This window comes from Micromys minutus (assembly GCF_963924665.1).
Source record: "Micromys minutus genome assembly, chromosome: 7".
NCBI lineage: Eukaryota > Metazoa > Chordata > Mammalia > Rodentia > Muridae > Micromys > Micromys minutus.
In genome coordinates, this window is record NC_137976.1 from 75,144,255 (window position 1) to 75,164,765 (window position 20,511).

General features: G+C 38.8%; 1 protein-coding gene and 1 pseudogene across 2 annotated transcripts in view; one reads left to right on the forward strand and one right to left on the reverse strand.

Annotated features, from left to right (window-relative positions):
• Positions 1-2: 2 nt before the first annotated feature.
• The window catches only part of PRKDC (protein kinase, DNA-activated, catalytic subunit), a gene marked incomplete at its 5' end in the record, with an annotated part of 200,876 nt that continues 180,367 nt past the window's right edge, over positions 3-20,511 (forward strand). Inside the window, 10 exons of the mRNA XM_080918907.1 lie at positions 3-156; positions 5,429-5,505; positions 5,596-5,688; positions 7,047-7,121; positions 7,809-7,917; positions 8,408-8,520; positions 8,624-8,723; positions 11,088-11,143; positions 11,224-11,254; positions 12,263-12,420. Of these exons, the coding sequence (XP_080775033.1) occupies positions 3-156; positions 5,429-5,505; positions 5,596-5,688; positions 7,047-7,121; positions 7,809-7,917; positions 8,408-8,520; positions 8,624-8,723; positions 11,088-11,143; positions 11,224-11,254; positions 12,263-12,420 (966 nt within the window). The remainder of the gene's footprint in view (positions 157-5,428; positions 5,506-5,595; positions 5,689-7,046; positions 7,122-7,808; positions 7,918-8,407; positions 8,521-8,623; positions 8,724-11,087; positions 11,144-11,223; positions 11,255-12,262; positions 12,421-20,511) is intronic.
• Positions 14,689-15,974, reverse strand: LOC308422742 (NEDD8-activating enzyme E1 catalytic subunit-like; annotated as a pseudogene). Its single transcript has one exon. The product of its transcript is annotated as an NEDD8-activating enzyme E1 catalytic subunit-like (transcript).

Genomic DNA, 20,511 nt, shown 5'->3' on the forward strand with positions numbered 1-20,511 from the left:
TTATGGCGGACGCGGGAACCAGCGTGCGTTCCTGGCTACTGCAGCTGCAGGAGTTCGTGTCCGCCCCAGACCGGTGCAATGCTGCCGGGACCAGTTACCAGCTGATCCGTGGCCTGGGGCAGGAGTGCGTGCTGAGCACTAGCTCCGCAGTGCAGGGTGGGTAAGGTCCCTAGGTTACCTCGGCGTAGTCTATGGACTCCTAGATGTGAATACTGCTTTTTTCCTAGCATCTGAGAAACATGATTTAAAACAGGTGTTGAAAATGACCCCCAGATTTGGTCGTCATTTTTATTCAAAGTTGGATGAGAGTACAAGAAGGAAATATTTCCTTTCATCGGAAACTCGCTTGAACTCAGTAGGACCTTTAAAAAATTCTTTATTCGTTACACCATGTTTTCAGAATAATTGCAAAAATTAATGAAAGTCATTCAGTTCTTTTGACTTTTTTAGTTTTATTTTTGGAGGTAGGTATTTCCTATATAGCCCAATCTAGTCTGGAATTTACTATGTACGTGGAATGGTCTTTCAAATGCTGAGGTTATAGATGTGAGGTACTACACATGTTCTTTTTAACCATTTAGTAATGCCTGCATGATAACTTAATTTTCTTTGTGGAAATGTCTCATTTCAGCCTTAATAAATATTTTCTTTTGAACCAGCCCAGACTGGTGTCCAACTTGTGATCTTCCTACCTTTTTGAACTCTTCCTGTCTCCCAAAGGCATAGCGTCTGTTTCTCTGTCTCTGCCCCTCTCTCCGCTTCTCTTTCTTTGTCTGTCTGCCTCTCTGTCTTTGTGTGCACCTGCTATGGATGTGCAGGTACCTATATAGAGGCCAGACAAAGCCGAGCTGGAGTTACAGATGGTTACCAGACAGCAGATGTGTATGCTGGGAACTGAACCCCTGTTCTTTGGAAGAGTAGGATTTGGTCCTAACCACTAGCCAGGTCCCCAGATACTGTTTAAGTGTAAACTTGAGGGCTAGCACATGAGCGGTAGAGTGGTGCCTGGTAAGCATGTGGCCATGGGTTCAACCACCGGTACTACCACAGAAAACAAAACTGATTGTCTGATCATTTCGTGGGTTAAATACTATTCCTTTCTCAGACAGACATGCAGACGTTTTTAAATCTCAGCGTATGTCCACGTAAACTAGCTGGCTGTTGTGTTGCAGGCCTTTAGTGCTAGGCAGAGGTAGGCAGGGTTCCTGAGTTCCAGGCTAGTATGGGTGTATAGTGAATGAGTTCTTGGGTTTTGATTTTTTAAGAGTAAACAAAAGTTTGAACAAGGTGCTATATAGTAATTATGCATTTTCAAGGACCTAGTTAATGATGGAGAAAACATAAACATAAAATACTAACTTTTTTGTTATTCTATTTTATTTACATTTCAAATATTATCCCCTTTCCCAGTTTCCCTTCTGTAAACCCCCCTCCACTTCTGTGAGGGTGCTCAACCACCCACCCACCCACTCAACCATAGCATTCCTTTACACTGGGACACTGAGCTTTCACTGGGCCTCCCATCTCAACACCAAGGCATTCCCCTACACTGGAGAAACAAACTTTTACAGGACCAAGGGCTTCTCCTGTTGATGCCCAATAAGGCTATTTTCTGCTACATATGCGGCCGCAAGCCATGGCTCTTTGGTTGGTGGTTTAGCCCATGGGAGCTTTGGGGGCTCTGGTTGGTTGATATTGTTGTTCTTCCTGTGAAGTTGCAAACCCTTTAACTCCATTGGGGCTCCCGTGCTCAGCTGCAATCATCAGCATCTGTACTGGTCAGACTCTGGCAGAGCCTCTCAGAAGACAGCCATATCAGGTTCCTGTCAGCAAGCATTTCTTGGCATCAGCAACAGTATCTGGGTTTGGTGACTGCATATGGGATGGATCCTCAGGTGGGGCAGTCTCTGGATGCCCTTTCTTTCAGTCTCTGCTCCACTCTTTCTCCTTATAATTCCTTTAGACGGGAGCAATTCTGGGTTAAAATTTTGGAGATGGGTGGGTGGCTCCATCTCTCAACAGGAGATTGTACTTAACCTCTGGATATGGTCTCTACAGGTTCCCTCTCCCCTTAGTTGGATATTTCAGCTAATGTCATCCCTGTTGGGTCCTGGAAGCTTGCTTTACTGCCTTCTGGGACTTTCTGGTGGCTACCACCAGTTCTCCCTCCTCCATCGCCACACACCTCTGTACAAATTTCTGACCCTCTGAACATCTTCCTCATCTGTTCCCATACCTGATACTTTGCCCCTTTCCCCCTTCCCACTCCTCTTTTCTTCCCAAGTCCCTCCCACCCTCTACTTCCCATGATTATTATGTTCCCCCTTCTAAGTAGGACTAAAGCATCCACTCTTTGATTTTCTTTCCTCTGTCATTGTATCATAGGTTTTTCCCAGCTTTTTCCCTAATATCCACTTACCAGTGAGTGCGTACCATGTGTGTTTTTTGTGACTGGGTTACTTCACTCAGGATATTTTCTAGTTCCATCCATTTGCCTTAGAATTTCATGAAGTCATTGTTTTTAATAGCTGACTCCATTGTGTAAATGTACCACATTTTCTGTATTCATTGTTCACTTGAGGGACATCTGGGTTCTTTCCAGCTTCTGGCTATTATAAATAAGGCTGCTATAAACATAGTAGAGCATGTGTCCTTGTTATATGTTGGAGCTTCTTCTGGGTATATGCACAGGAGTGGTATAGCTGTGTCTTCAGGTAGTACTATGTCCAATTTTCTGAGGAACCTCTAGACTGACTTCCAAAGTGGTTTTACCAGCTTGCAGTCCTACCAGCAATGGAGGAGTGGTCCTCTTTCTCCACATCCTCTCCAGCATCTGCTGTCACCTGAGTTTTTGATCTTAGCCTTCTGACTGGTGTGAGGTGGAATCTCAGTTGTTTGATTAGCATTTCCCTGATGTCTAAGGATGATGAACATTTCTTTAGTTGCTTCTCCACCATTTGAGATTCCTCAGTTGAGAATTTTTTGTTTAGCTCTGTACCCCATTTTGAATAGGGTTACTTGGTTCTCTGGAGTCTAACATCTTCAGTTCTTTGTATATATTGGATATTAACCCTCTATTGGAAATAGGATTGGTTAAGATCTTTACCTAATCTGTGGGTTTCTCTTTTGTCCTATTGACAGTATCCTTTGCCTTACAAAACCTTTTCAATTTATGAGGTCCCATTTGTCAATTGTTGATCTTAGAGCACAAGCCATTGGTGTTCTGTTCAGGAAAATTTGCCCTGTGCCTGTGTGTTTCAGGCTCTTCCCCACTTTCTTTTCTTTTAAATTCAGTGTATCTGGTTTTATGTGGAGGTCCTTGATACACTTGGACTTCAACTTTGTACAAGGAGATAAGAATGGATCAATTTGCATTATTCTACATGCTGACCCCCAGTTAAAGTAGGACCATTTGGTAGAAATGATGTCCTTTTCCCACTGGATGATTTTGGCTTCTTTTTTAAAGATCAAGTGACCATAAGTGTGTGGGTTCATTTCTGAGTCTTCAATTCTATTCCATTGATCTACCTGCTGGTCTCTATACCAATACCATGCATTTTTTAAAATCAGGATTGCCCCATAATACAGTATGAGGTTAGTGATGGTCATTCCCCTGGAAGTTCTTCTATTGTTGAGAATAGTTTTTGCTATCCTGGGATTTTTATTATTTCAAATGAATTTGAGAATTGCTCTTTTTAACTCTATGAAGAACTGGGTTGGAATTTTGAGGGGGATTGCATTGAATCTGTAGATTACTTTTGGCAAGATGGCCATTTTTACAAAGTTGATCCTTCCAATCCATGAGCATGGGAGATCTTTCCATCTTCTGAGGTAATCTTCAGTTTCTTTCTTCAGAGACTTGAAGTTCTTTTCATACAGATTTTTCACTTGCCTGGTTAGAGTTACACCAACCTATTTTATATTATTTGTGATGATTGTGAAGGGTGTCCTTTCCCTAATTTCTTTCTCAGCCTGTTAATCCTTTGAGTAGAGGAAGGCTAATGATTTGTGTGAGTTTATTTTGTAACCAACCACTTTTTTGAAGTTGTTTATCAGTTCTGGTGGAATTTTTGGGGTCACTTAACCCCAAATAGTGATATTTTGACTTCTTTTCCAGTTTGTATCCCTTTGACCTCTTTTTGTTGTTTAATTGCTCTGGCTAAGCCTTTGAGTACTATATTGAATAGGTAGAGAGAAAGAGTGGGTAGCCTTGTCTAGTCCCTGATTTTAGTTGGATTTCTTCAAGTTTCTCTTCATTTAGTCTGATGTTGGCTACTGTATATTGCTTTTACTATGTTTAGGTTTGGGCCTTGAATTCCTGATCTTTTTAAGAATTTTAACAGGAAGGGCTGTTGAATTTTATCAAAGGCCTTTTCAGCATCTAGTGAGATGATCATGTGATTTTTTTTCCTTTGAGTTTGTTTATATAGTGGATTATGTTGATGGATTTCCATATATTGATCTATCCCTGCATCCCTGGGATGAAGCCTACTTGATTGTGGTGAATGATACTTTTGATGAATACTAACATTTAATTGTTTTTTGTTTTCAGTGTTTCAAGGTTAGAATTTATTTTTGTGAGTGATCTATTTGTTCTTCAGGCAGTTCCAACTTTACTGTTCACACACACTATAGAGAGATTATGAGCTGTTTCTTATTACTACAATAAACCTTGCAAACATTTCTTGTTTTTTTTTTTTTTTTTTGAGGCAGTGGCTACCTACACAGCCCAGGCTGTAATTCTACCTATCCTATATTAGCATCTCAAGTACTGGGATTACAAGGCTCAGGCTACTGTGCTCAGAAACTTACTGATTTTAAATAACAGAATTCACCTTAAAAAACTGTGATCAGAAACTGGACATAGGATATACCAAGCTAGAATCAAGGTGTTGGGGCAGATTTTCTTTCTGAATGGTCTAGGAGACAACCCATTTCTTCATTTATTTAGATTATAGGACTAAAGCTCCTGTTTCTTTGTTGGTGATTCTTGAGTTTAGAGTGTCTACTTTTGTATTCTTCAACATGGTGACAAGCAACATGCTAGGTTCATCTCATGAGGTGCCTAAACCTCTCCTGCACTTTCTCCTCTTTTTGTTTTTTGTATAGATAGGGACCAAACTTCCCCCTTGTAGGGCCTCACATATGATTATATTGGATCCACCAGATAGAGTATTATGTCACTATCTTAAGGTCATTAATTAGCAACCTCATTTTATTTGTAACCTTTATTACCTTAAAAATTTGGTAGCTGATATCTAGAAGTTACACCTCTTTGAGAAGACTGTTGTGGGGAGGGCAGAAAGTCTCATTTTGTTTACTGCATTTTTGTGGAACAACATGCAGAACGTTCTGTTTTCAGAGGTCTTTTATGAAAATGTTTCTTGGCACTTCTAATTTTTTTTTCTCCTCCCCTCCCTCCCCCCAGCCTTGCAGATTTCCTTAGTTTTTTCCACAGAGTTTGGTTTGCTTGTATTTATCCAGAAGTCACTTAGCATTGATGAGGTAAGTGCAGTGCTTTAATTTTGTCTCTTCCATCTTCCTTTTTGTTGGAGTGGCTTATTCTTATCTATATCTTCTTTTTATTTTTTGCAGTTTCGTGATTGTAGAGAAGAAGCCCTAAAATTTTTATGTGTTTTCTTGGAGAAAATTGACCAGAAGGTTATGCATTACTCTCTTGATATTAAGGTAAGGAGGAGAGAAAAATCAAAACACTTATGCCACCTTCAATGTTAAGTGTGTAGTTTAGAGAACTCACACTCCTGTTTCCTTTAGCTTTTTTATTGGAGTGTACTCATTTTGGCTTGACTGTTAGGAATGAGGGTGTCATTCAGCATTCACTTTGGTTTTGGTAAGACCTTTGCTGGAAGAACTTGCTTTGGTAATGTCAATACTTTGTACACCGTTGTATATGAGATTAAATAATGACTTTCATAATAATAAATTAGATGTTTTAAATCCTGAAGACTTTCAAGAACATTTTATAAAATCATTTTATTAGAACCATTCCTTAACAGTGGAAACTTTGCTATAATGCCTTAGCCAAAGCAAACCAAGGACACGTTTCATTAATAGCAGTTAATATTTATACATGTTTCATAATTTATAATTTTTTTAAAGAATTATTTATTTACCTTATATATGCGAGTATACTGTCTCTGTCTTCAGACACACCAGAAGAGGGCATCAGATCTCATTACAGATGGTTGTGAGCCACCGTGTGGTTGCTGGGATTTGAACTCAGGACCTCTAGAAGAGCAAGCAGTCAGTGCTCTTAACCACTGAGCAATCTCTCCAGCCCATGTATTTTGATATAAAGCTTGTTTTATTTACTTTAATCAAAATTCTGTGGAGTGTCCCCTATCTCCACATTCTCCAGTTTGGTACCAGAGTCAGAGCCATCATCTTTCCAGCCCCCTTTGAAAATGTATGTTGCTTTCTTTCCTATCAGTGTGTTGTCTGAGCTCCTCAGATTTCTGTGCCACCTTAGCCTGTAAGTAGTTGGGCTATAGCTTGTTTCTTGATGTGTAACAAGTACGAAATCTATGAAGAAAGAAAAGATGTACGTTTTGTTTTTTGATTTTTTTCAAGTTCTTACTGAGGCATCATCTACTTGTGCAGTTAACATTACAACTATGACATGAGTTGGAGTTTTCAGTAAGATAAATTGATTGGTTTTTCAAGACAGGGTTTCTCTGTGTAGCCCTGGTATCCTGGAGCTCATTGTGTGGACCAGGCTGGCCTGGAGCTCACTGTGTAGACCAGGCTGGCCTGGAACCCAAGGATCTGCCTGACTGTCTCCCAAGTTGAGATAAAAGGCATGTGCCACCACTGCCTGGCCAAGTTCTCAGTAATTTTTAATTTGTACCTTTATTACTCTATTATGCTGTTAATGGCCAATGAATAAATTTTATTATGTCGCACATTGGCATTGCCCCTCAGGTACAGTTTTGTTAACTTTGTTAAGTATTGTTAAGTCTTAGTTCTTAAGTCACACTGGTGATTTTTATCTCCTTCTGAATGAGATGTTTCTTTTTGAATCCTAGAACACTTGTACCAGTGTTTATACAAAAGATAGAACTGCGAAGTGTAAAATTCCAGCCTTAGACCTTCTGATTAAGGTAATTTTATATTTCCCATGTTTTTATATTAAGTGTGCAACGCGAGACTGGAAATCTGAGTTTTGCTTAAGTGGGAGTTTAGGAGAGGGTAGAGTTGTGATTATATAAAGGACACGTAGATTTTGTAACCACCACCTGGTAGCACCTGGCGTTTTGTTCTTCTATTTTTCTGAGTAATAAGAGAAGAGTGTGAAGTTGCAGGAGACATAAAGGAGAGAATTAGCTGAGAATTTACTGCTTTTCCATTGTCACTTTTACTGTCTTTGGTCAAATCTGATGCTGTTACATACCCAAACAGCACCTCCTTGTGTTCCATTTGACTTTTTCTTGAAATCTTAGTAGTGAGGACGGACTGATGTATTTCTGTGCTTCATGGGATTCATGTTCACTTGTAGTCTGAGTCATTTTGCATTTCTGATTTAGAGTTACATTGGGTTTGGTTGGTCTCTGAAGAAAGGTTCTAGTCATGTTGTTGATCTCTGGGGAAGTTACAAATATGCTTGCCTACCTTTCCACTGTGATCTCTTGCTGATCACTCAAGTAGGACTTCCCCATCATCCCAAGTAGGTGTCACTCCCAGGGGAGCAGCATGGAGCTGCTGGAGTCCAGGACTGGAAGCTTTGCTGAAGGGGAAGATACTTTTCTGTCTATATTTCCTCTTTAGAAAATTGTAATCTGTTTCTTTAGTTACTTAAGATACTAAGAAGTTCCAGACTCATGGATGAATTTAAGATCGGAGAATTGTTTAACAAATTCTATGGAGAACTTGTATCAAAATCAAAACTACCTGATACAGGTGAGATTCTATTTTCAAGAAATTTAACAAATTAACCTTAGCTAGCAATTTCCTCAGTGATGGTCTTTTGTGGAAAAAAATAGCTCAGTGGAAACAAAAGGATGCCTTAAGTAGAAAACTCATCAAGTGTAGCTTAGCTTATAGAAATAGATTTAGATAAAACTTGGGGAAGAATTTTATGAAAACCTAGGTATTTTGTGTTTTATTTTAAAATTACTTAAATGATTGTTTAAACATGCTTGTGTATGTGCAGGTGCATGTATGAAGTCAGAGGACAATTGAGGGGAGTCATTTCCCTCCATCTACTGTGTGGGTTCAGGGATCAGGGGTCAGGCTCGGCCACAAGTGCCTGTAAAGTGTCTCCCTATGACGTCTGTCTGGTCATAAAACCACGTTGAACTGAACGTCCTCTTATTTCTAATTTATACATTTTTGTTATTTTGCTTATTTAAGTGTAGTTTGCTTTCATTTATCTGGACTTATTTTCCAGTTTTAGAAAAAGTCTATGAGCTCCTGGGAGTGTTAGGTGAAGTTCATCCTAGTGAAATGATAAATCATTCAGAAAACCTGTTCCGGGCTTTTCTGGGAGAACTGAAGACCCAGGTATAGTCCTCACTCCCTGTGACAATATACTTCCATAGTCTTACTTTTGTTTTCATTGTTGCTGTTTTCATTTTGTGATATCTTCCTACAAATTCCCTTTTAGATGACATCCACAGTAAGAGAACCTAAATTTCCTGTCCTGGCTGGCTGTCTAAAGGGACTGTCCTCACTTTTGTGCAACTTCACTAAGTCCATGGAAGAAGGTATTGCCAGGCTTTGATTTTCTTTCTAATAATGAGGCCTTGTCTGAAAGAGGAGATAAGGACAAATTCTGATGTATGCTGTAATTGTAATGATAGCCTCAGTGAAATACATCAGTCCCAAAACAAAAAACAAACTATGTAGCTCCTCTTAAGTGAGCTATATAAGTAGGAAATTGTAGAGATAGGCTGACTATAGAATACAAGTTTTTAGGAGCTGGGGGAGGGGTGATTTCAGTGGGTACAGCTTTTCTGTTATATGTAATGAAAAAGTTGTAGACATGGAATGTGATGTGATAGAAGTGAAACTATTTAGTGCTGCTGAACTGTATCTTTATACATTAAAATAGGTAAGAGGATGCTTGTATAGGGGCTGTGCCCTTGAGAGGGATGGGAAGAGGTAGCAGGAAGGCACTGCAAGGCCAAGGTCACCTCTGTGTGCTCCTTGACCCTGGCGGTCCAGACCTTTATACTGCGTGTTTGTTACTGTTGTTTCCTTTTTAAATTTTTTCACATTGGCTTACAAAGGAAAGCTTTCTCTATGGAGTTTCATATATTTTCTTCTGGTTGATTCTCCTCTTTCTCCCGTCCCCCTGTTCCTCCTTCCCCATTGTACACTCTTCTTTTGGTTGGTTCCCCTCTCTCTCCCGTCCCCCTGTCCCTCCTTCCCCACCGTACACTCTCATTCCCACTACTCCACTTACTTTTATTTAAACATTCTTTTTTTTTTTTTTTTTTTTTAATTTGAATGTTCTTTACCTTAAATCATCACCTCTTGCAATCTCAGTTCAGATACTATTATATTAGTAATGCCTGTGTTGAAGGTATGGTCAGACTAACTTGGTTTAGTATTCTGAAGTTGGCTTTTTAGAAATCTTTTTTATGCTAGAAAATATGATGCTACTTTTATTACTTTATGGCCTCTCTGACATCATTCTTCCTCAAGCGCCTGTCATGTCTGTTTTCTAAATCAGAAATCTTCCATCAGAGCAGATGCTTTTCTGCTTTCAGTCACTGCTAGAACAAAGAAGCCAGTCAGGAGTAAACCATGCCTTCTGTGTAGCAGCCATTAATAATATGATTAGAGACAGTTATATGGGTCATTGTGGTTTCAGCTTGCCTAGAATATCCATAATTATATACATATTCTGCATTCTCTTTAGGATATAAAATTATGAAGGTTCACAGTAATATTTTATTCACATTTTAAATTTCCATCATTTACTATGTGTCTCAGATAGTGTTCTATTTCTGTGAGGAGACTAAGGTAGCTTTTGTAGAAGAAAACATTTAACTGGGGGCTTGCTCACAGTTTTAGAAGGTCAGTCTGTGATTATAATGGCAGGAAGTAGACAGGCATAATAACCTTGAAGCAGTAGCTGCAGACTTCACATCTTGATCTTCAGGCAGTAAGCAGAGAAAGCGAGACAGAGAGACAGGCTGAGAGAGACACAAAGAGAGACAGACTAACTGAACATGGCATGGGCTTTTGGAACTTCAAAGCCCACCCCCATTGACACATCTATTCAAACAAGACCACATTCATCAATTCTTCCCAAACAGTCCCACCAGCTGAGGACTAAACATTCAAACATACAAGCATTTGTAGCGATCGCCTATCTCGCCGGTAAGAAAGACTCGCCACAACAGGATCCTTCTACAGGCGTCTATTTCAGGTTTGATTGCAGTGGTGAAAGACCCCGAGCCTAGAAATCAACCCTCCTTATATATGCTTAAGAGGAATGTGTCGCTACCTGATTGGTACATTCTGTGCGCCCTAATTAGCATACTCGGGACTAGAAAAAAACGAGTCAGCATGAGTCAGCAAAACAGGCACATTCACATGCGCACTTAGGTTGTTTATCTCAAAACTGGCCAACCTCCCTTCGGGCTGGGCGCCATCTTGTAATGGCCAATGCGGTGGCTTCCCACAAGCATTCCCATGCCAACCACCAAAGCCGGCATTTTATGTAGAATAAATTCCTAAGAGCACTGGGGAAAGGGAAGTATGTTTGGCCTTGAATAAGTCACACCTTTTAACCTTTTTATCCCTCCAGTCTTCATAGAAGCTGTAAGTTGCCTCTTTTGTAGATGAGAAAAGCTGACATTCTGAGAGATTATGTAACCTAGGTGATAATTTTGAACATGACCTCATACAGTAGTTATTTCAGTTTTCTTTCCACTTTCCCCAGAAGCTATAACAACTTGCAGCTCTAGCTCAGTCAGATGTTGAGCAGTTATTCTGGAATTAGATTTGTGCAGCCGCTGCAAACATCAGTCAAGAGAAGCTGTCACGTGCAAGTATCTGATGAATCGTATAAAGAGTTTTACAGTCTTAGCAACCTTCTTCTGTTCTTATACCCTCAGATCCCCAGACTTCAAAGGAAATTTTTGGTTTTACGTTAAAAGCAATTCGTCCTCAGGTAGTATTACTATTACTCTAAGTTTTTTACTGTTGTACTTAACTATCTTCAATCTGATAATTTCTTTTTTTCTGCAATAGATTGAGATGAAGCGATATGCTGTGCCCTTAGGTAAGATTATGTTTTTAATAAGGTACCAGTTTAAACTATCTAGCATTGTGAGTAAGGTTTTGTTTAAGTAAGAATGAAAGCAAATACTAAAGTACCTGTGATGTTTTACATATAATTATTCAATGTATATCATGATATCTCTGTCTGTCTGTCTATCTGTATACCTGTAATGTTCCCAGTCTCCACACTGACTTAGGCCTATTCCCTGAAACTGAATCTGAATTTATTGACTCAAAGCAGAATCTAAGACCCTATGGGCTGAGGATGCAGCTTAGCTGGCAGAGTTTTTGCTTAGCTGCACAAGGCCTTGGGTTTGGTAGCTAGCAGCGTATGGTATATATGCCTGAAATCTAAGCACTAGGGAAATGGATGTCTTCATCTATATAGTGAAGTGAAAGCCTACCCTAGGCAACATGAAACCATGTCTCAACAGCAGCAAACTAATTAAGTAACTTGAATCTCCTGAATGATAGTCTATGTATGTATGTATCCATGTATATACAAAAATGTGTATATATGTATATATTTGTGTGTTTACATATATGTGCATATATACATGTATATATGCATATATATACATATACATACACATATGTATATATGAACATATATGCACATATATACATATATTTTTAAATTATTTTCTATGTGGACTTAAAGCATTTTAGTTCATTGAGTCTAATTGCACTAACATTAAAAATGTACTTAAAAATTTTTTTATTACGTGTGTATGTGTGTGTGTGTGTGTGTGTGTGTGTGTGTGTGTGTTTTGAGACATTTGTTCTATATAAGCCTAACAGTCCTAGAACTCACTCTGTGTACCAGGCTGGCCTCAGACTCACATCCTGCCTTTGCCTCCTTAGAGCTTAAAGGTGCATACCACCATGCCTGTTTGTATTAATTTTTCTTGAGCATGGTTTACACTTTAATATATACAGCAAGCTTTCTTATTTCTTTTTTCTGACTTATGTTGGCATATTTTAAATGGAATGAATTTTGTATTTGCAGCTGGCCTACGATTACTTACCCTACATGCATCTCAATTTACTACCTGTCTTCTGGACAACTATATTACTTTATTTGAAGTACTGTCAAAGTGGTGTAACCATACAAATGTGGAATTAAAAAAAGCTGCACATTCAGCCCTGGAGTCCTTCCTGAAACAGGTACTTCAGATTCAACTTTCATTAAAAACTTCCACAAAAAGAACTAAATTCTAATTTTGTACCACATGTCTGAAAATGAATTGCAAGGTGATCCATTAGGTCTTGTAATACAGAAGAAAGCTTTGCTATTGATCTGTCATGGGTGTTAGCTAGATTGGATTATCTCAGATTTGATCAATATTTGAACCAAAATCAAGGCATTTCTAATGGAGCACAGATGTAGCAAAGAGAAGGAGAAACACGAAGGTAGGGCTGCTTAGAGCAAGAAGACAGATGGAGGCCAGAAGCCTGTCTTGGAAGGTGAGGGTTGACTGCAGCTAAGAGATCCAGAGTAGAGGGATTCTCTCCCCTTGGTTTCTGTCTGTTGTAGAATGAAGCTACAGAACTGAGCCTGCAGATTTTGAAGCCCATCCTTGTTAGCTAAGGAGAATGTGCAGGGATTGAGGGACTGCTCTCAAGGATAGCTAGTATTCAGCGGTGTAGAACTATGTAGGAAATGTCAGCTAGGTGCAGAGGAAATGTGCACTTGCATTGGCTGTGGTGAGAATGCTGGAGAGGTATAACCAAAGTTCTGCTGTTAAAGATGGATAAGTAGAGCTGGCTACGGTGGCACCAGTTCCAGGGAGGCCCATACATTATTCTGACTTCAGCGGGGCACCAGGCTTATGCTGGCAAAACTCTCAGATACTTAAACAGGGCAAGGTGTGGTAGCGCAGGCCTTTTATCCCAGCACTCAGGAGGCAGAGGCAGGTGGATCTCTTCTGAATTTGAAGCTATTCTGGTCTATAGAGCAAATTCCATGACAGCCATAACTATGTAGAAAGACTTTTTTTTTTTTTTTTTTTTTTTTAAAGGATTAAGTAGTAGTTAATTTTCACAAGCTTGTCCTTTAAAATCCATGTGAAATGGGCAGTGTTGCCTTGAGACTCAAAATTTTATGGGAGGGAAGGAAAGAAAGCATCGTTGTCCTTAGGTGTTGCTAATTTCAGAAAATTAAAAAGAGAGATCCATTGGCTTTCTGTCCCCTTTATACTACAGTCTGTCTCTCCCAGCTTCTGTTCTTTCTCTTCCCCCTCCTCCTCCTCTTTCTCTTCTTTAAGATTTATTTAGTCTATATATTTGGTGTTTTAAGGCAGGATCTGTTTATGTAGTCTTGGCTGTCCTAGAACTTGCTGTATGGAAGAGACTGTTCCCAAACTCATAGAGATCCACTTCCTCTGCTGTAGTGGTGAATTGTTTATCTGCTCTGAGTTCCAGGTGGGTGGTCACCCACCAGAGTTCTCTAGATTCGAGAATGAAAAGACACACAAGCACACACAAACTTTATATTTTGATATGCCTTGACAAGCTCAATGGTTGCGAACTTCAGACCTCCCAGCAGCTATAGCACACACCCCTCTAGTATTCCTGAGTTAACACTTTCTTTTTCTTTTCAATAAAAAGTAGACAATGTACAATCTTATTAATAAATAGTGCAAAAGCATCAATGATAACTGTTTAAACATTAATTTTCTTTGAACAGCCATGTCTTGGTTTAAATTTATATATACTGGTCTCTGTGGCATTGCAAATAAATACATGAAAATATTTTTATTTTCATGTACAGGTATGAATCTATAATACTGTTTACAAATTATCATAGACAAGTTAAACTGTAATAATTAATACAGACATGGATAGTCACAATTATATGAGTAGTAATGAAGAAACTACCTATGTTCGATATGCTTCAGATGTTGGGTTGTAAATATTTAATGTTCTTAAGACATAATTCCTCATTTCCATTCAAGGATACAGTTCTATACACGTTTATGCTCAAATGCAAGTTGAGGAATATGATCTTTGACCATAACAAACTTACACAAGAGACAGTGTTTGTCCTACTTTAAAGAAGCAATACATTTGTTCATAATCTTTCCTGGAGGCATAGTTTTCTGTATTACTAAAATGAAGATGCTTAGTAGCCCAACTCTCAAGTTCAGTCTTCAAGAGAAACTTAAAAAGTTAAAAAAGAGTCATTTATATATATATGCCATTCATTTATTTATTTATACACACACACACACACACACATACATATACATATATATGTATGTATGTATATATAAATGTCAAATTATAGCCACACTAATGCTAACAATGACATCAATTAAATTTCTTTTCTTGGGTGTGTTCCCCTCTACCTCATCTTCCCAGCTCTTCAATTCCATACCATTTATAAAGTATATTATTTCTATGAATTTTCCACTATGTGCAGATTTACTTTCCTTAAGTAAAATGAAGTTTGAACAGTACAGTTTGTGGTGTGGTGACATCAGCAACAGCCAGTTCTTGTCCATCAACTAGTCCCAGTTCTTTTAATATTTTGGAAACATGGGGTCTTGTTCGTTCTTCAATAGACGTTACTGACTGCAGGTAAAGTGTCCTGTTTTTCCCCTCTAATGTGGCTGTGATAGGTGGGGACTTCATCTGCAGAGAAGCACTGTTGGTTAGATAATCTAAAACCTCTTGTAGTTTAGCTGACGGGGGAAATTGAATGTTTTGAGGAAGCTGGCTACACGCAGGACAGTTTTCCTTTCTCTCTGCCTCAAATGTGTAATGTACAGTCCATCTACATCATTGAATACCAAGTAATTCTTAAGGGAAATGTACGCACTTGTAGCTATATTGAAAACCTCAGTGGCACAGCTGAGTAGAAGCTACTGCAGGGATGATTCGTTTTACTACTCCTGTAGGTAACACCTCTAATATTATATTGTGATGCTCGCTCTACAGACTTTTGGAAAATCCACTGAATATGTTCAGGGTCATCTCCGTCTAATGGAACCCCATATTCAAAAGGCTGCTCTTTAGGTCACTGCAACATCCTCACATACAGTGTTCTGGGAGCCTGGGCATAGATGCAATGGTACACATGGGGAAATTGACCTGTGGTGGGTAGAGTTCTAGAGTGCACTCAGTACAAGCAGTCATTCCAGGCAAAATCACTCGGGCATTTCCTTTAAAGCCTTCAGTCCTCCCATCTATCAAAGGTACAATGGAGCTTGGATCCAGCACACCATCTTCATAATTTAGAAGAGATATCAGCATTCCACTGATCCATCTTCTGGCTATGATAGAGTCTAGGCCACATACAATAATGTGACATTGTCGGTAGAAAGTGTCATTAAAATCTTGAGTCTTGTTGAAATGTGAGACCACGTTGCAGTTAGGAACTCTGTCATTTAGGAATTCTGCAGCAGATTCAGCCTTTGGTCTTGTATCATCTTTAGCCTAAATAAAAACCGCCTGTTTAAATTGGAAACATCTATACTGTCCATGTCTATAACACGACTGTCTAAAACCAGACAATGCCAGATTTTTCAGAAACTCACATCCTAAGCCACCAGCTCCAATGGCTGGAGCTTAACATGTACCTAACAAGAACTGGAGTGATTCCATGCTTGGTTCGAAATCAGGGTATGTGAAGGGTCCAGACCGCTCGAGGAACATCTTTACATGGTTTCAGTGACCTTCCCAGTTTCCAGTGTCCCCACACCCACATCAACAGCCATTCATCCGCCATATTGTTCCCCGCCTCCGAGTTAACACTTTCTAAATCTATATATTATCTTTGCTGCCTTGTTTCATTCTGATAAGCCATGAGAGCATGGGGCCACTTTTCCTTTGTATCTACACTGCTGGGGGATTTCTCCCCTGCAGCCTTTAAATCTGATTTCTTTGCTTCTGGGTCATGGTGATTCTCCTCTTTCTCTCCTTGGCGTTTCTTTCCTGGGAATCCTAAAAGTCCAGCGTCTTTCATCCTGCCTAGTCATTGGCTGTTGACTCTTTATTGATTAGTCAAAAACCAATTGGAGACTGGGACCTTCAGCATCTGGGCATGCAGATTCCTGTGTGATGTTTGGGGGATGAATTAAGACAAAATATTACAACCAATCCGCAGCACTCTCCCTCCCCAGAGCTAGGATTAAAGGCCTGCACCACCAGCCTTGCCTTGTTATGTGTCTCAGTCTTCTGCCAGCTTGTGTTTATGTATGTATGTATATGTGTATGCATGTATGTACATATGTATACCACATATGTGCCTAGAGTAATGTATTGGATTCCCTGGAACTGGAGTTACAGATAGTTGTGAGTTAGCACTGTGACCAATATGTGGGTGCTAGGAACCAAACCCAGCTCCTCTTTGAGAGCAATGTATATTCTTCTTTTGTTTTTTCATGACAGTCTCTGCTTCAGTGTACTTTTGTCAACACTGTTTTCTATGTTGACAACTGTAGTGAGTGATACAGCATCTCACTTTTGTTTTCATTTTCTTTTTCTTTTTTAATTGAACAACTGTATTTTAAAAAACAAAGATAAATGTACAGATTTTAAAAGCATTTTTGCATAACAGCATATGAATACATTTTTCCCAGTACTTGATTTTTTTTTTAAAGGTTTGATAGTGTGCCTTAAAATCTTACTAGTTACAATGAGCATAAAGTACATGTAAAACAAGATGTAACCTGGATATAGTCAAAGTTTTCTTGGTGTGTATAGATTAAGCATAATGGTTTTTCTTTTTCTTTTCTTTTCTTTTTTTTTTTTTTTTTGGCCTTTGTTTTTTCTTGAACTTCATATAGTCTGTGAGTTGTTTCTGGGGTGTTCAGAGCTTTCTGGGGTTAGTATCCCATTATCAGTGACTGCATTTTTTGTCTGTTCTTTTGTGACTGGGTTATCTCACTCAGGATGATATTCTCTAGATGCATCCATTTTCTTAAGAATTTCATAAAGTCATTGTTTCTGATATTTGAGTAGTACTCCATTGTGTAAATGTACCACAATTTTTGTATCCATTCATCTACTGAAGGACATCTGGGTTCTTTCCAGCTTCTGGCTATTATAAATAGGGCTGGTATGAACATTGTGGTACATGTGTCTTTGGTGTATGTTGGTGTGTCTCTGGGGTATATGCCCAGAAGTGGAATAACTGGGTCTTCAGGTAGTACTATGTCCAATTTTCTGAGGAACCGCCAGACTGATTTTCAGAGTGGTTGTACCAGTTTACAACCCTACCAACAGTGGAGAAGTGTTCCTCTTTCTCTGAGTCCTCGCCAGCACCTGCTGTCATCTGAATTTTTTATCTTAGCCATTCTGACTGGTGTGAGGTGGAATCTCAGGGTTGTTTTGATTTGTTTTTGTTTCTCTGATGGCTAAGGATGTCGAGTACTTCCTTAGATACTTCTCAGCCATTCGATATTCCTCAATTGAGAACTTCTTGTTTAGCTCTGTACCCCATTTTTTAATAGGGTTGTTTGATTCTCTGGTGTCTAACTTCTTGAGTTCTTTGTATACCTTGGATATTAGGCCTCTATCAGATGTGGGCTTGGTAAAGATCCTTTCCCAATCTTTTGGCTGCCATTTTGTTTTCTTGACAGTGTCCTTAGCCTTACAGAAACTTTGCAATCTCATTAAGTCCCATTTGTTGATATTTGACCTTAGAGCTCGAGCCATTAGTGTTCGGTTCAGAAGCTTTCCTCCTGCGGCTATGAGTTCTAAGGTTTTCCCGACTTTCTCATCTAGTAGTTTCAGTGTACCTGGTTTAATGTGGAGGTCTTTAATCCACTTGGACTTCAGCTTTGTACAAGAAGATAAGAAAGGGTCTATTTTCATTCTTCTGCATGCTGAGTGCCAGTTGGACCAAGATCATTTGTTGAAAAGGCTGTTCTTTTTCCATTGAATGTTTACAGCTTGTTTGTCAAAAATCAAGTGGCCATATATGTGAGGGCTCATTTCTGGATCTTCTAATCTATTCCATTGATCCACATGCCTATCTCTGTACACTCAGTACCATGCAGTTTTAAACACAGTTGTCTTGTAATATAGCTTGAGGTCAGTGATGGTGATTCCTGCAGATTTTTTCTTGTTGTTGAGGATGAATTTCGATATTCTAGGTCTTTTGTTATTTTAGATGAAATTGCACATTGCTCTTTCTAACTCTATGAAGAATTGGGTTGGAATTTTGATGGGGATTGCATTGAAGCTGTAGCTTGTTTTTGATAAGATGGCCATTTTTACAATGTTGATCCTTCCAATCCATGAGCATGGGATCTTTCCATTTTCTGAGATCTTCCTTGATTTCCATCTTTAGAGGTTTGAAGTTCTTGTCATACAGGTCCTTCACTTGCTTATTTAGAGTCACACCAAGTTATTTCATATTGTTTGTGACTATTGTGAAGGGTATCTTTTCCCTAATTTCTTTCTCCACATGTTTGTCCTTTGGGTAGAGGAAGGCTACTGATTTGTTTGAGTTAATTTTATATCCAGCCAGTTTGCTGAACTTGTCTATAAGCTCTAGAAGTTCTCTGGTGGAATTTTTGGGGTCACTTATGTACACTATCATGTCACCTGCAAACGGTGATGTTTTTACTTCTTCCTTTCCAATTTGTATGCCTTTGATTTCCTTTTGCTGTCTAATTGCTGCAGCCAGGACTTCCAGTACCAAAAAGGGGGAGAGTGGGCAGCCTTGTTGACTCCTTGATTTTAGTGGGATTGCTTCAAGTTTCTCACCATAAAGTTTGATGTTGGCTATTGGTTTGCTGTATATTGCTTTTATTATGTTTAGGTATGGGCCTTGGATTCCTGTTCTTATCAAGACTTTTAACATGAAGGGGTATTGAATTTTGTCAAATGCTTTCTCAGCATTTAGTGAGATGACCATGTAGTTTTTTTCTTTGAGTTTGTTTATATGGTGGATTACATTGATGGATTTCTGTATATTAAACCATCTCTGCATCCCAGGGATGAAGCCTACTTGATCATGGTGAATGATTGTTTTGATGTGTTCTTGGATTCATTTGCAAGAATTTTGTTGAGTACTTTTGCATCAATGTTCATAAATGAGATTGGTCTGAAGTTCTCTTTACTTGTAGGGTCTTTGTGTGGTTTAGGAATGAGGGTTATTGTGACCTCGAAAAATTAGTTAGGTAGTGTTTTATCTGACTCTATTTTGTCGAACAGTTTGGAGATTATTATTATTAGGTTGTCAATAAATGTCTGATAAAATTCTGCACTGAACCCATCTGGACCTGGGCTCTTTTTGGTTGGGAGGCTTTTGACGACTGCTTCTATTTCTTTAGGTGTTATGGGATTATTTAGATAGTTTACCTGGTCCTGATTTAACTTTAGTACCTGGTCTCTGTCTAGGAATTCATCCATTTCCTCTAGATTTTCCAGCTTTGTTGAGTATAGGCTTTTGTAGTAGGATCTGATGATTTCTTGAATTTTCTCAGTTTTAGTTGTTATGTCTCCACTTTCCATTCTAATTTCGTTAATTTGGATGCTTTTTCTTTGTCCTCTAGTTAGTCTGGCTAAGGCTTTATCAATCTTATTAATTTTTTCAAAGAACTTGGTTTTTTTGATTCGTTGAATGGTTCTTTTTGTTTCTGTTTGGTCAATTTCTGCTCTGAGTTTGATTATTTCTTGCCTTCTACTCTTGGTTGTATCTCCTTCCTTTTGTTCTAGAGTTCTCAGCTGTGCTGTCAAGCTGCTAGTGTGTGCTCTCTCCAGTTTCTTTTTGGAAGCACTCAGAGCTATGAGTTTTCCTCTCAGTGCTGTTTTCATTGTATCCCATAGGTTTGGGTATGTCGTGTTTTCATTTTCATTAAATTCTAGAAAATCCTTTTTTTCTTTCTTTATTTCTTCATTGACCATGCTATCGTTTAATAGAGCATTGTTTCGTTTCCATGTGTATATGGGCTTTTTGTTGTCTTTGTTGTTATTAAAGACCAGCCTTAGACCTTGGTGATCTGATAGGATGCATGGGAGTATTTCAATCTTCTTATATCTATTGAGGCTTGTTCTGTGACCAATTATATGGTCAATTTTGGAGAAGGTGCCGTGAGGTACTGAGAAGGTATATTCTTTTGTTTTAGGATATGTTCTGTAGATGTTTATTAATTCCATTTGGTTCATAACCTCTGCTGGTTTCACTGTGTCCTTGTTCAGTTTCTGTTTTCATGATCTGTTCATTTTTGAGAGTGGGGTGTTGAGGTCTTTCACTTTTATTTTGTGGGGTTGCAATGTATTTTTTTGAGCTTTAGTAGGGTT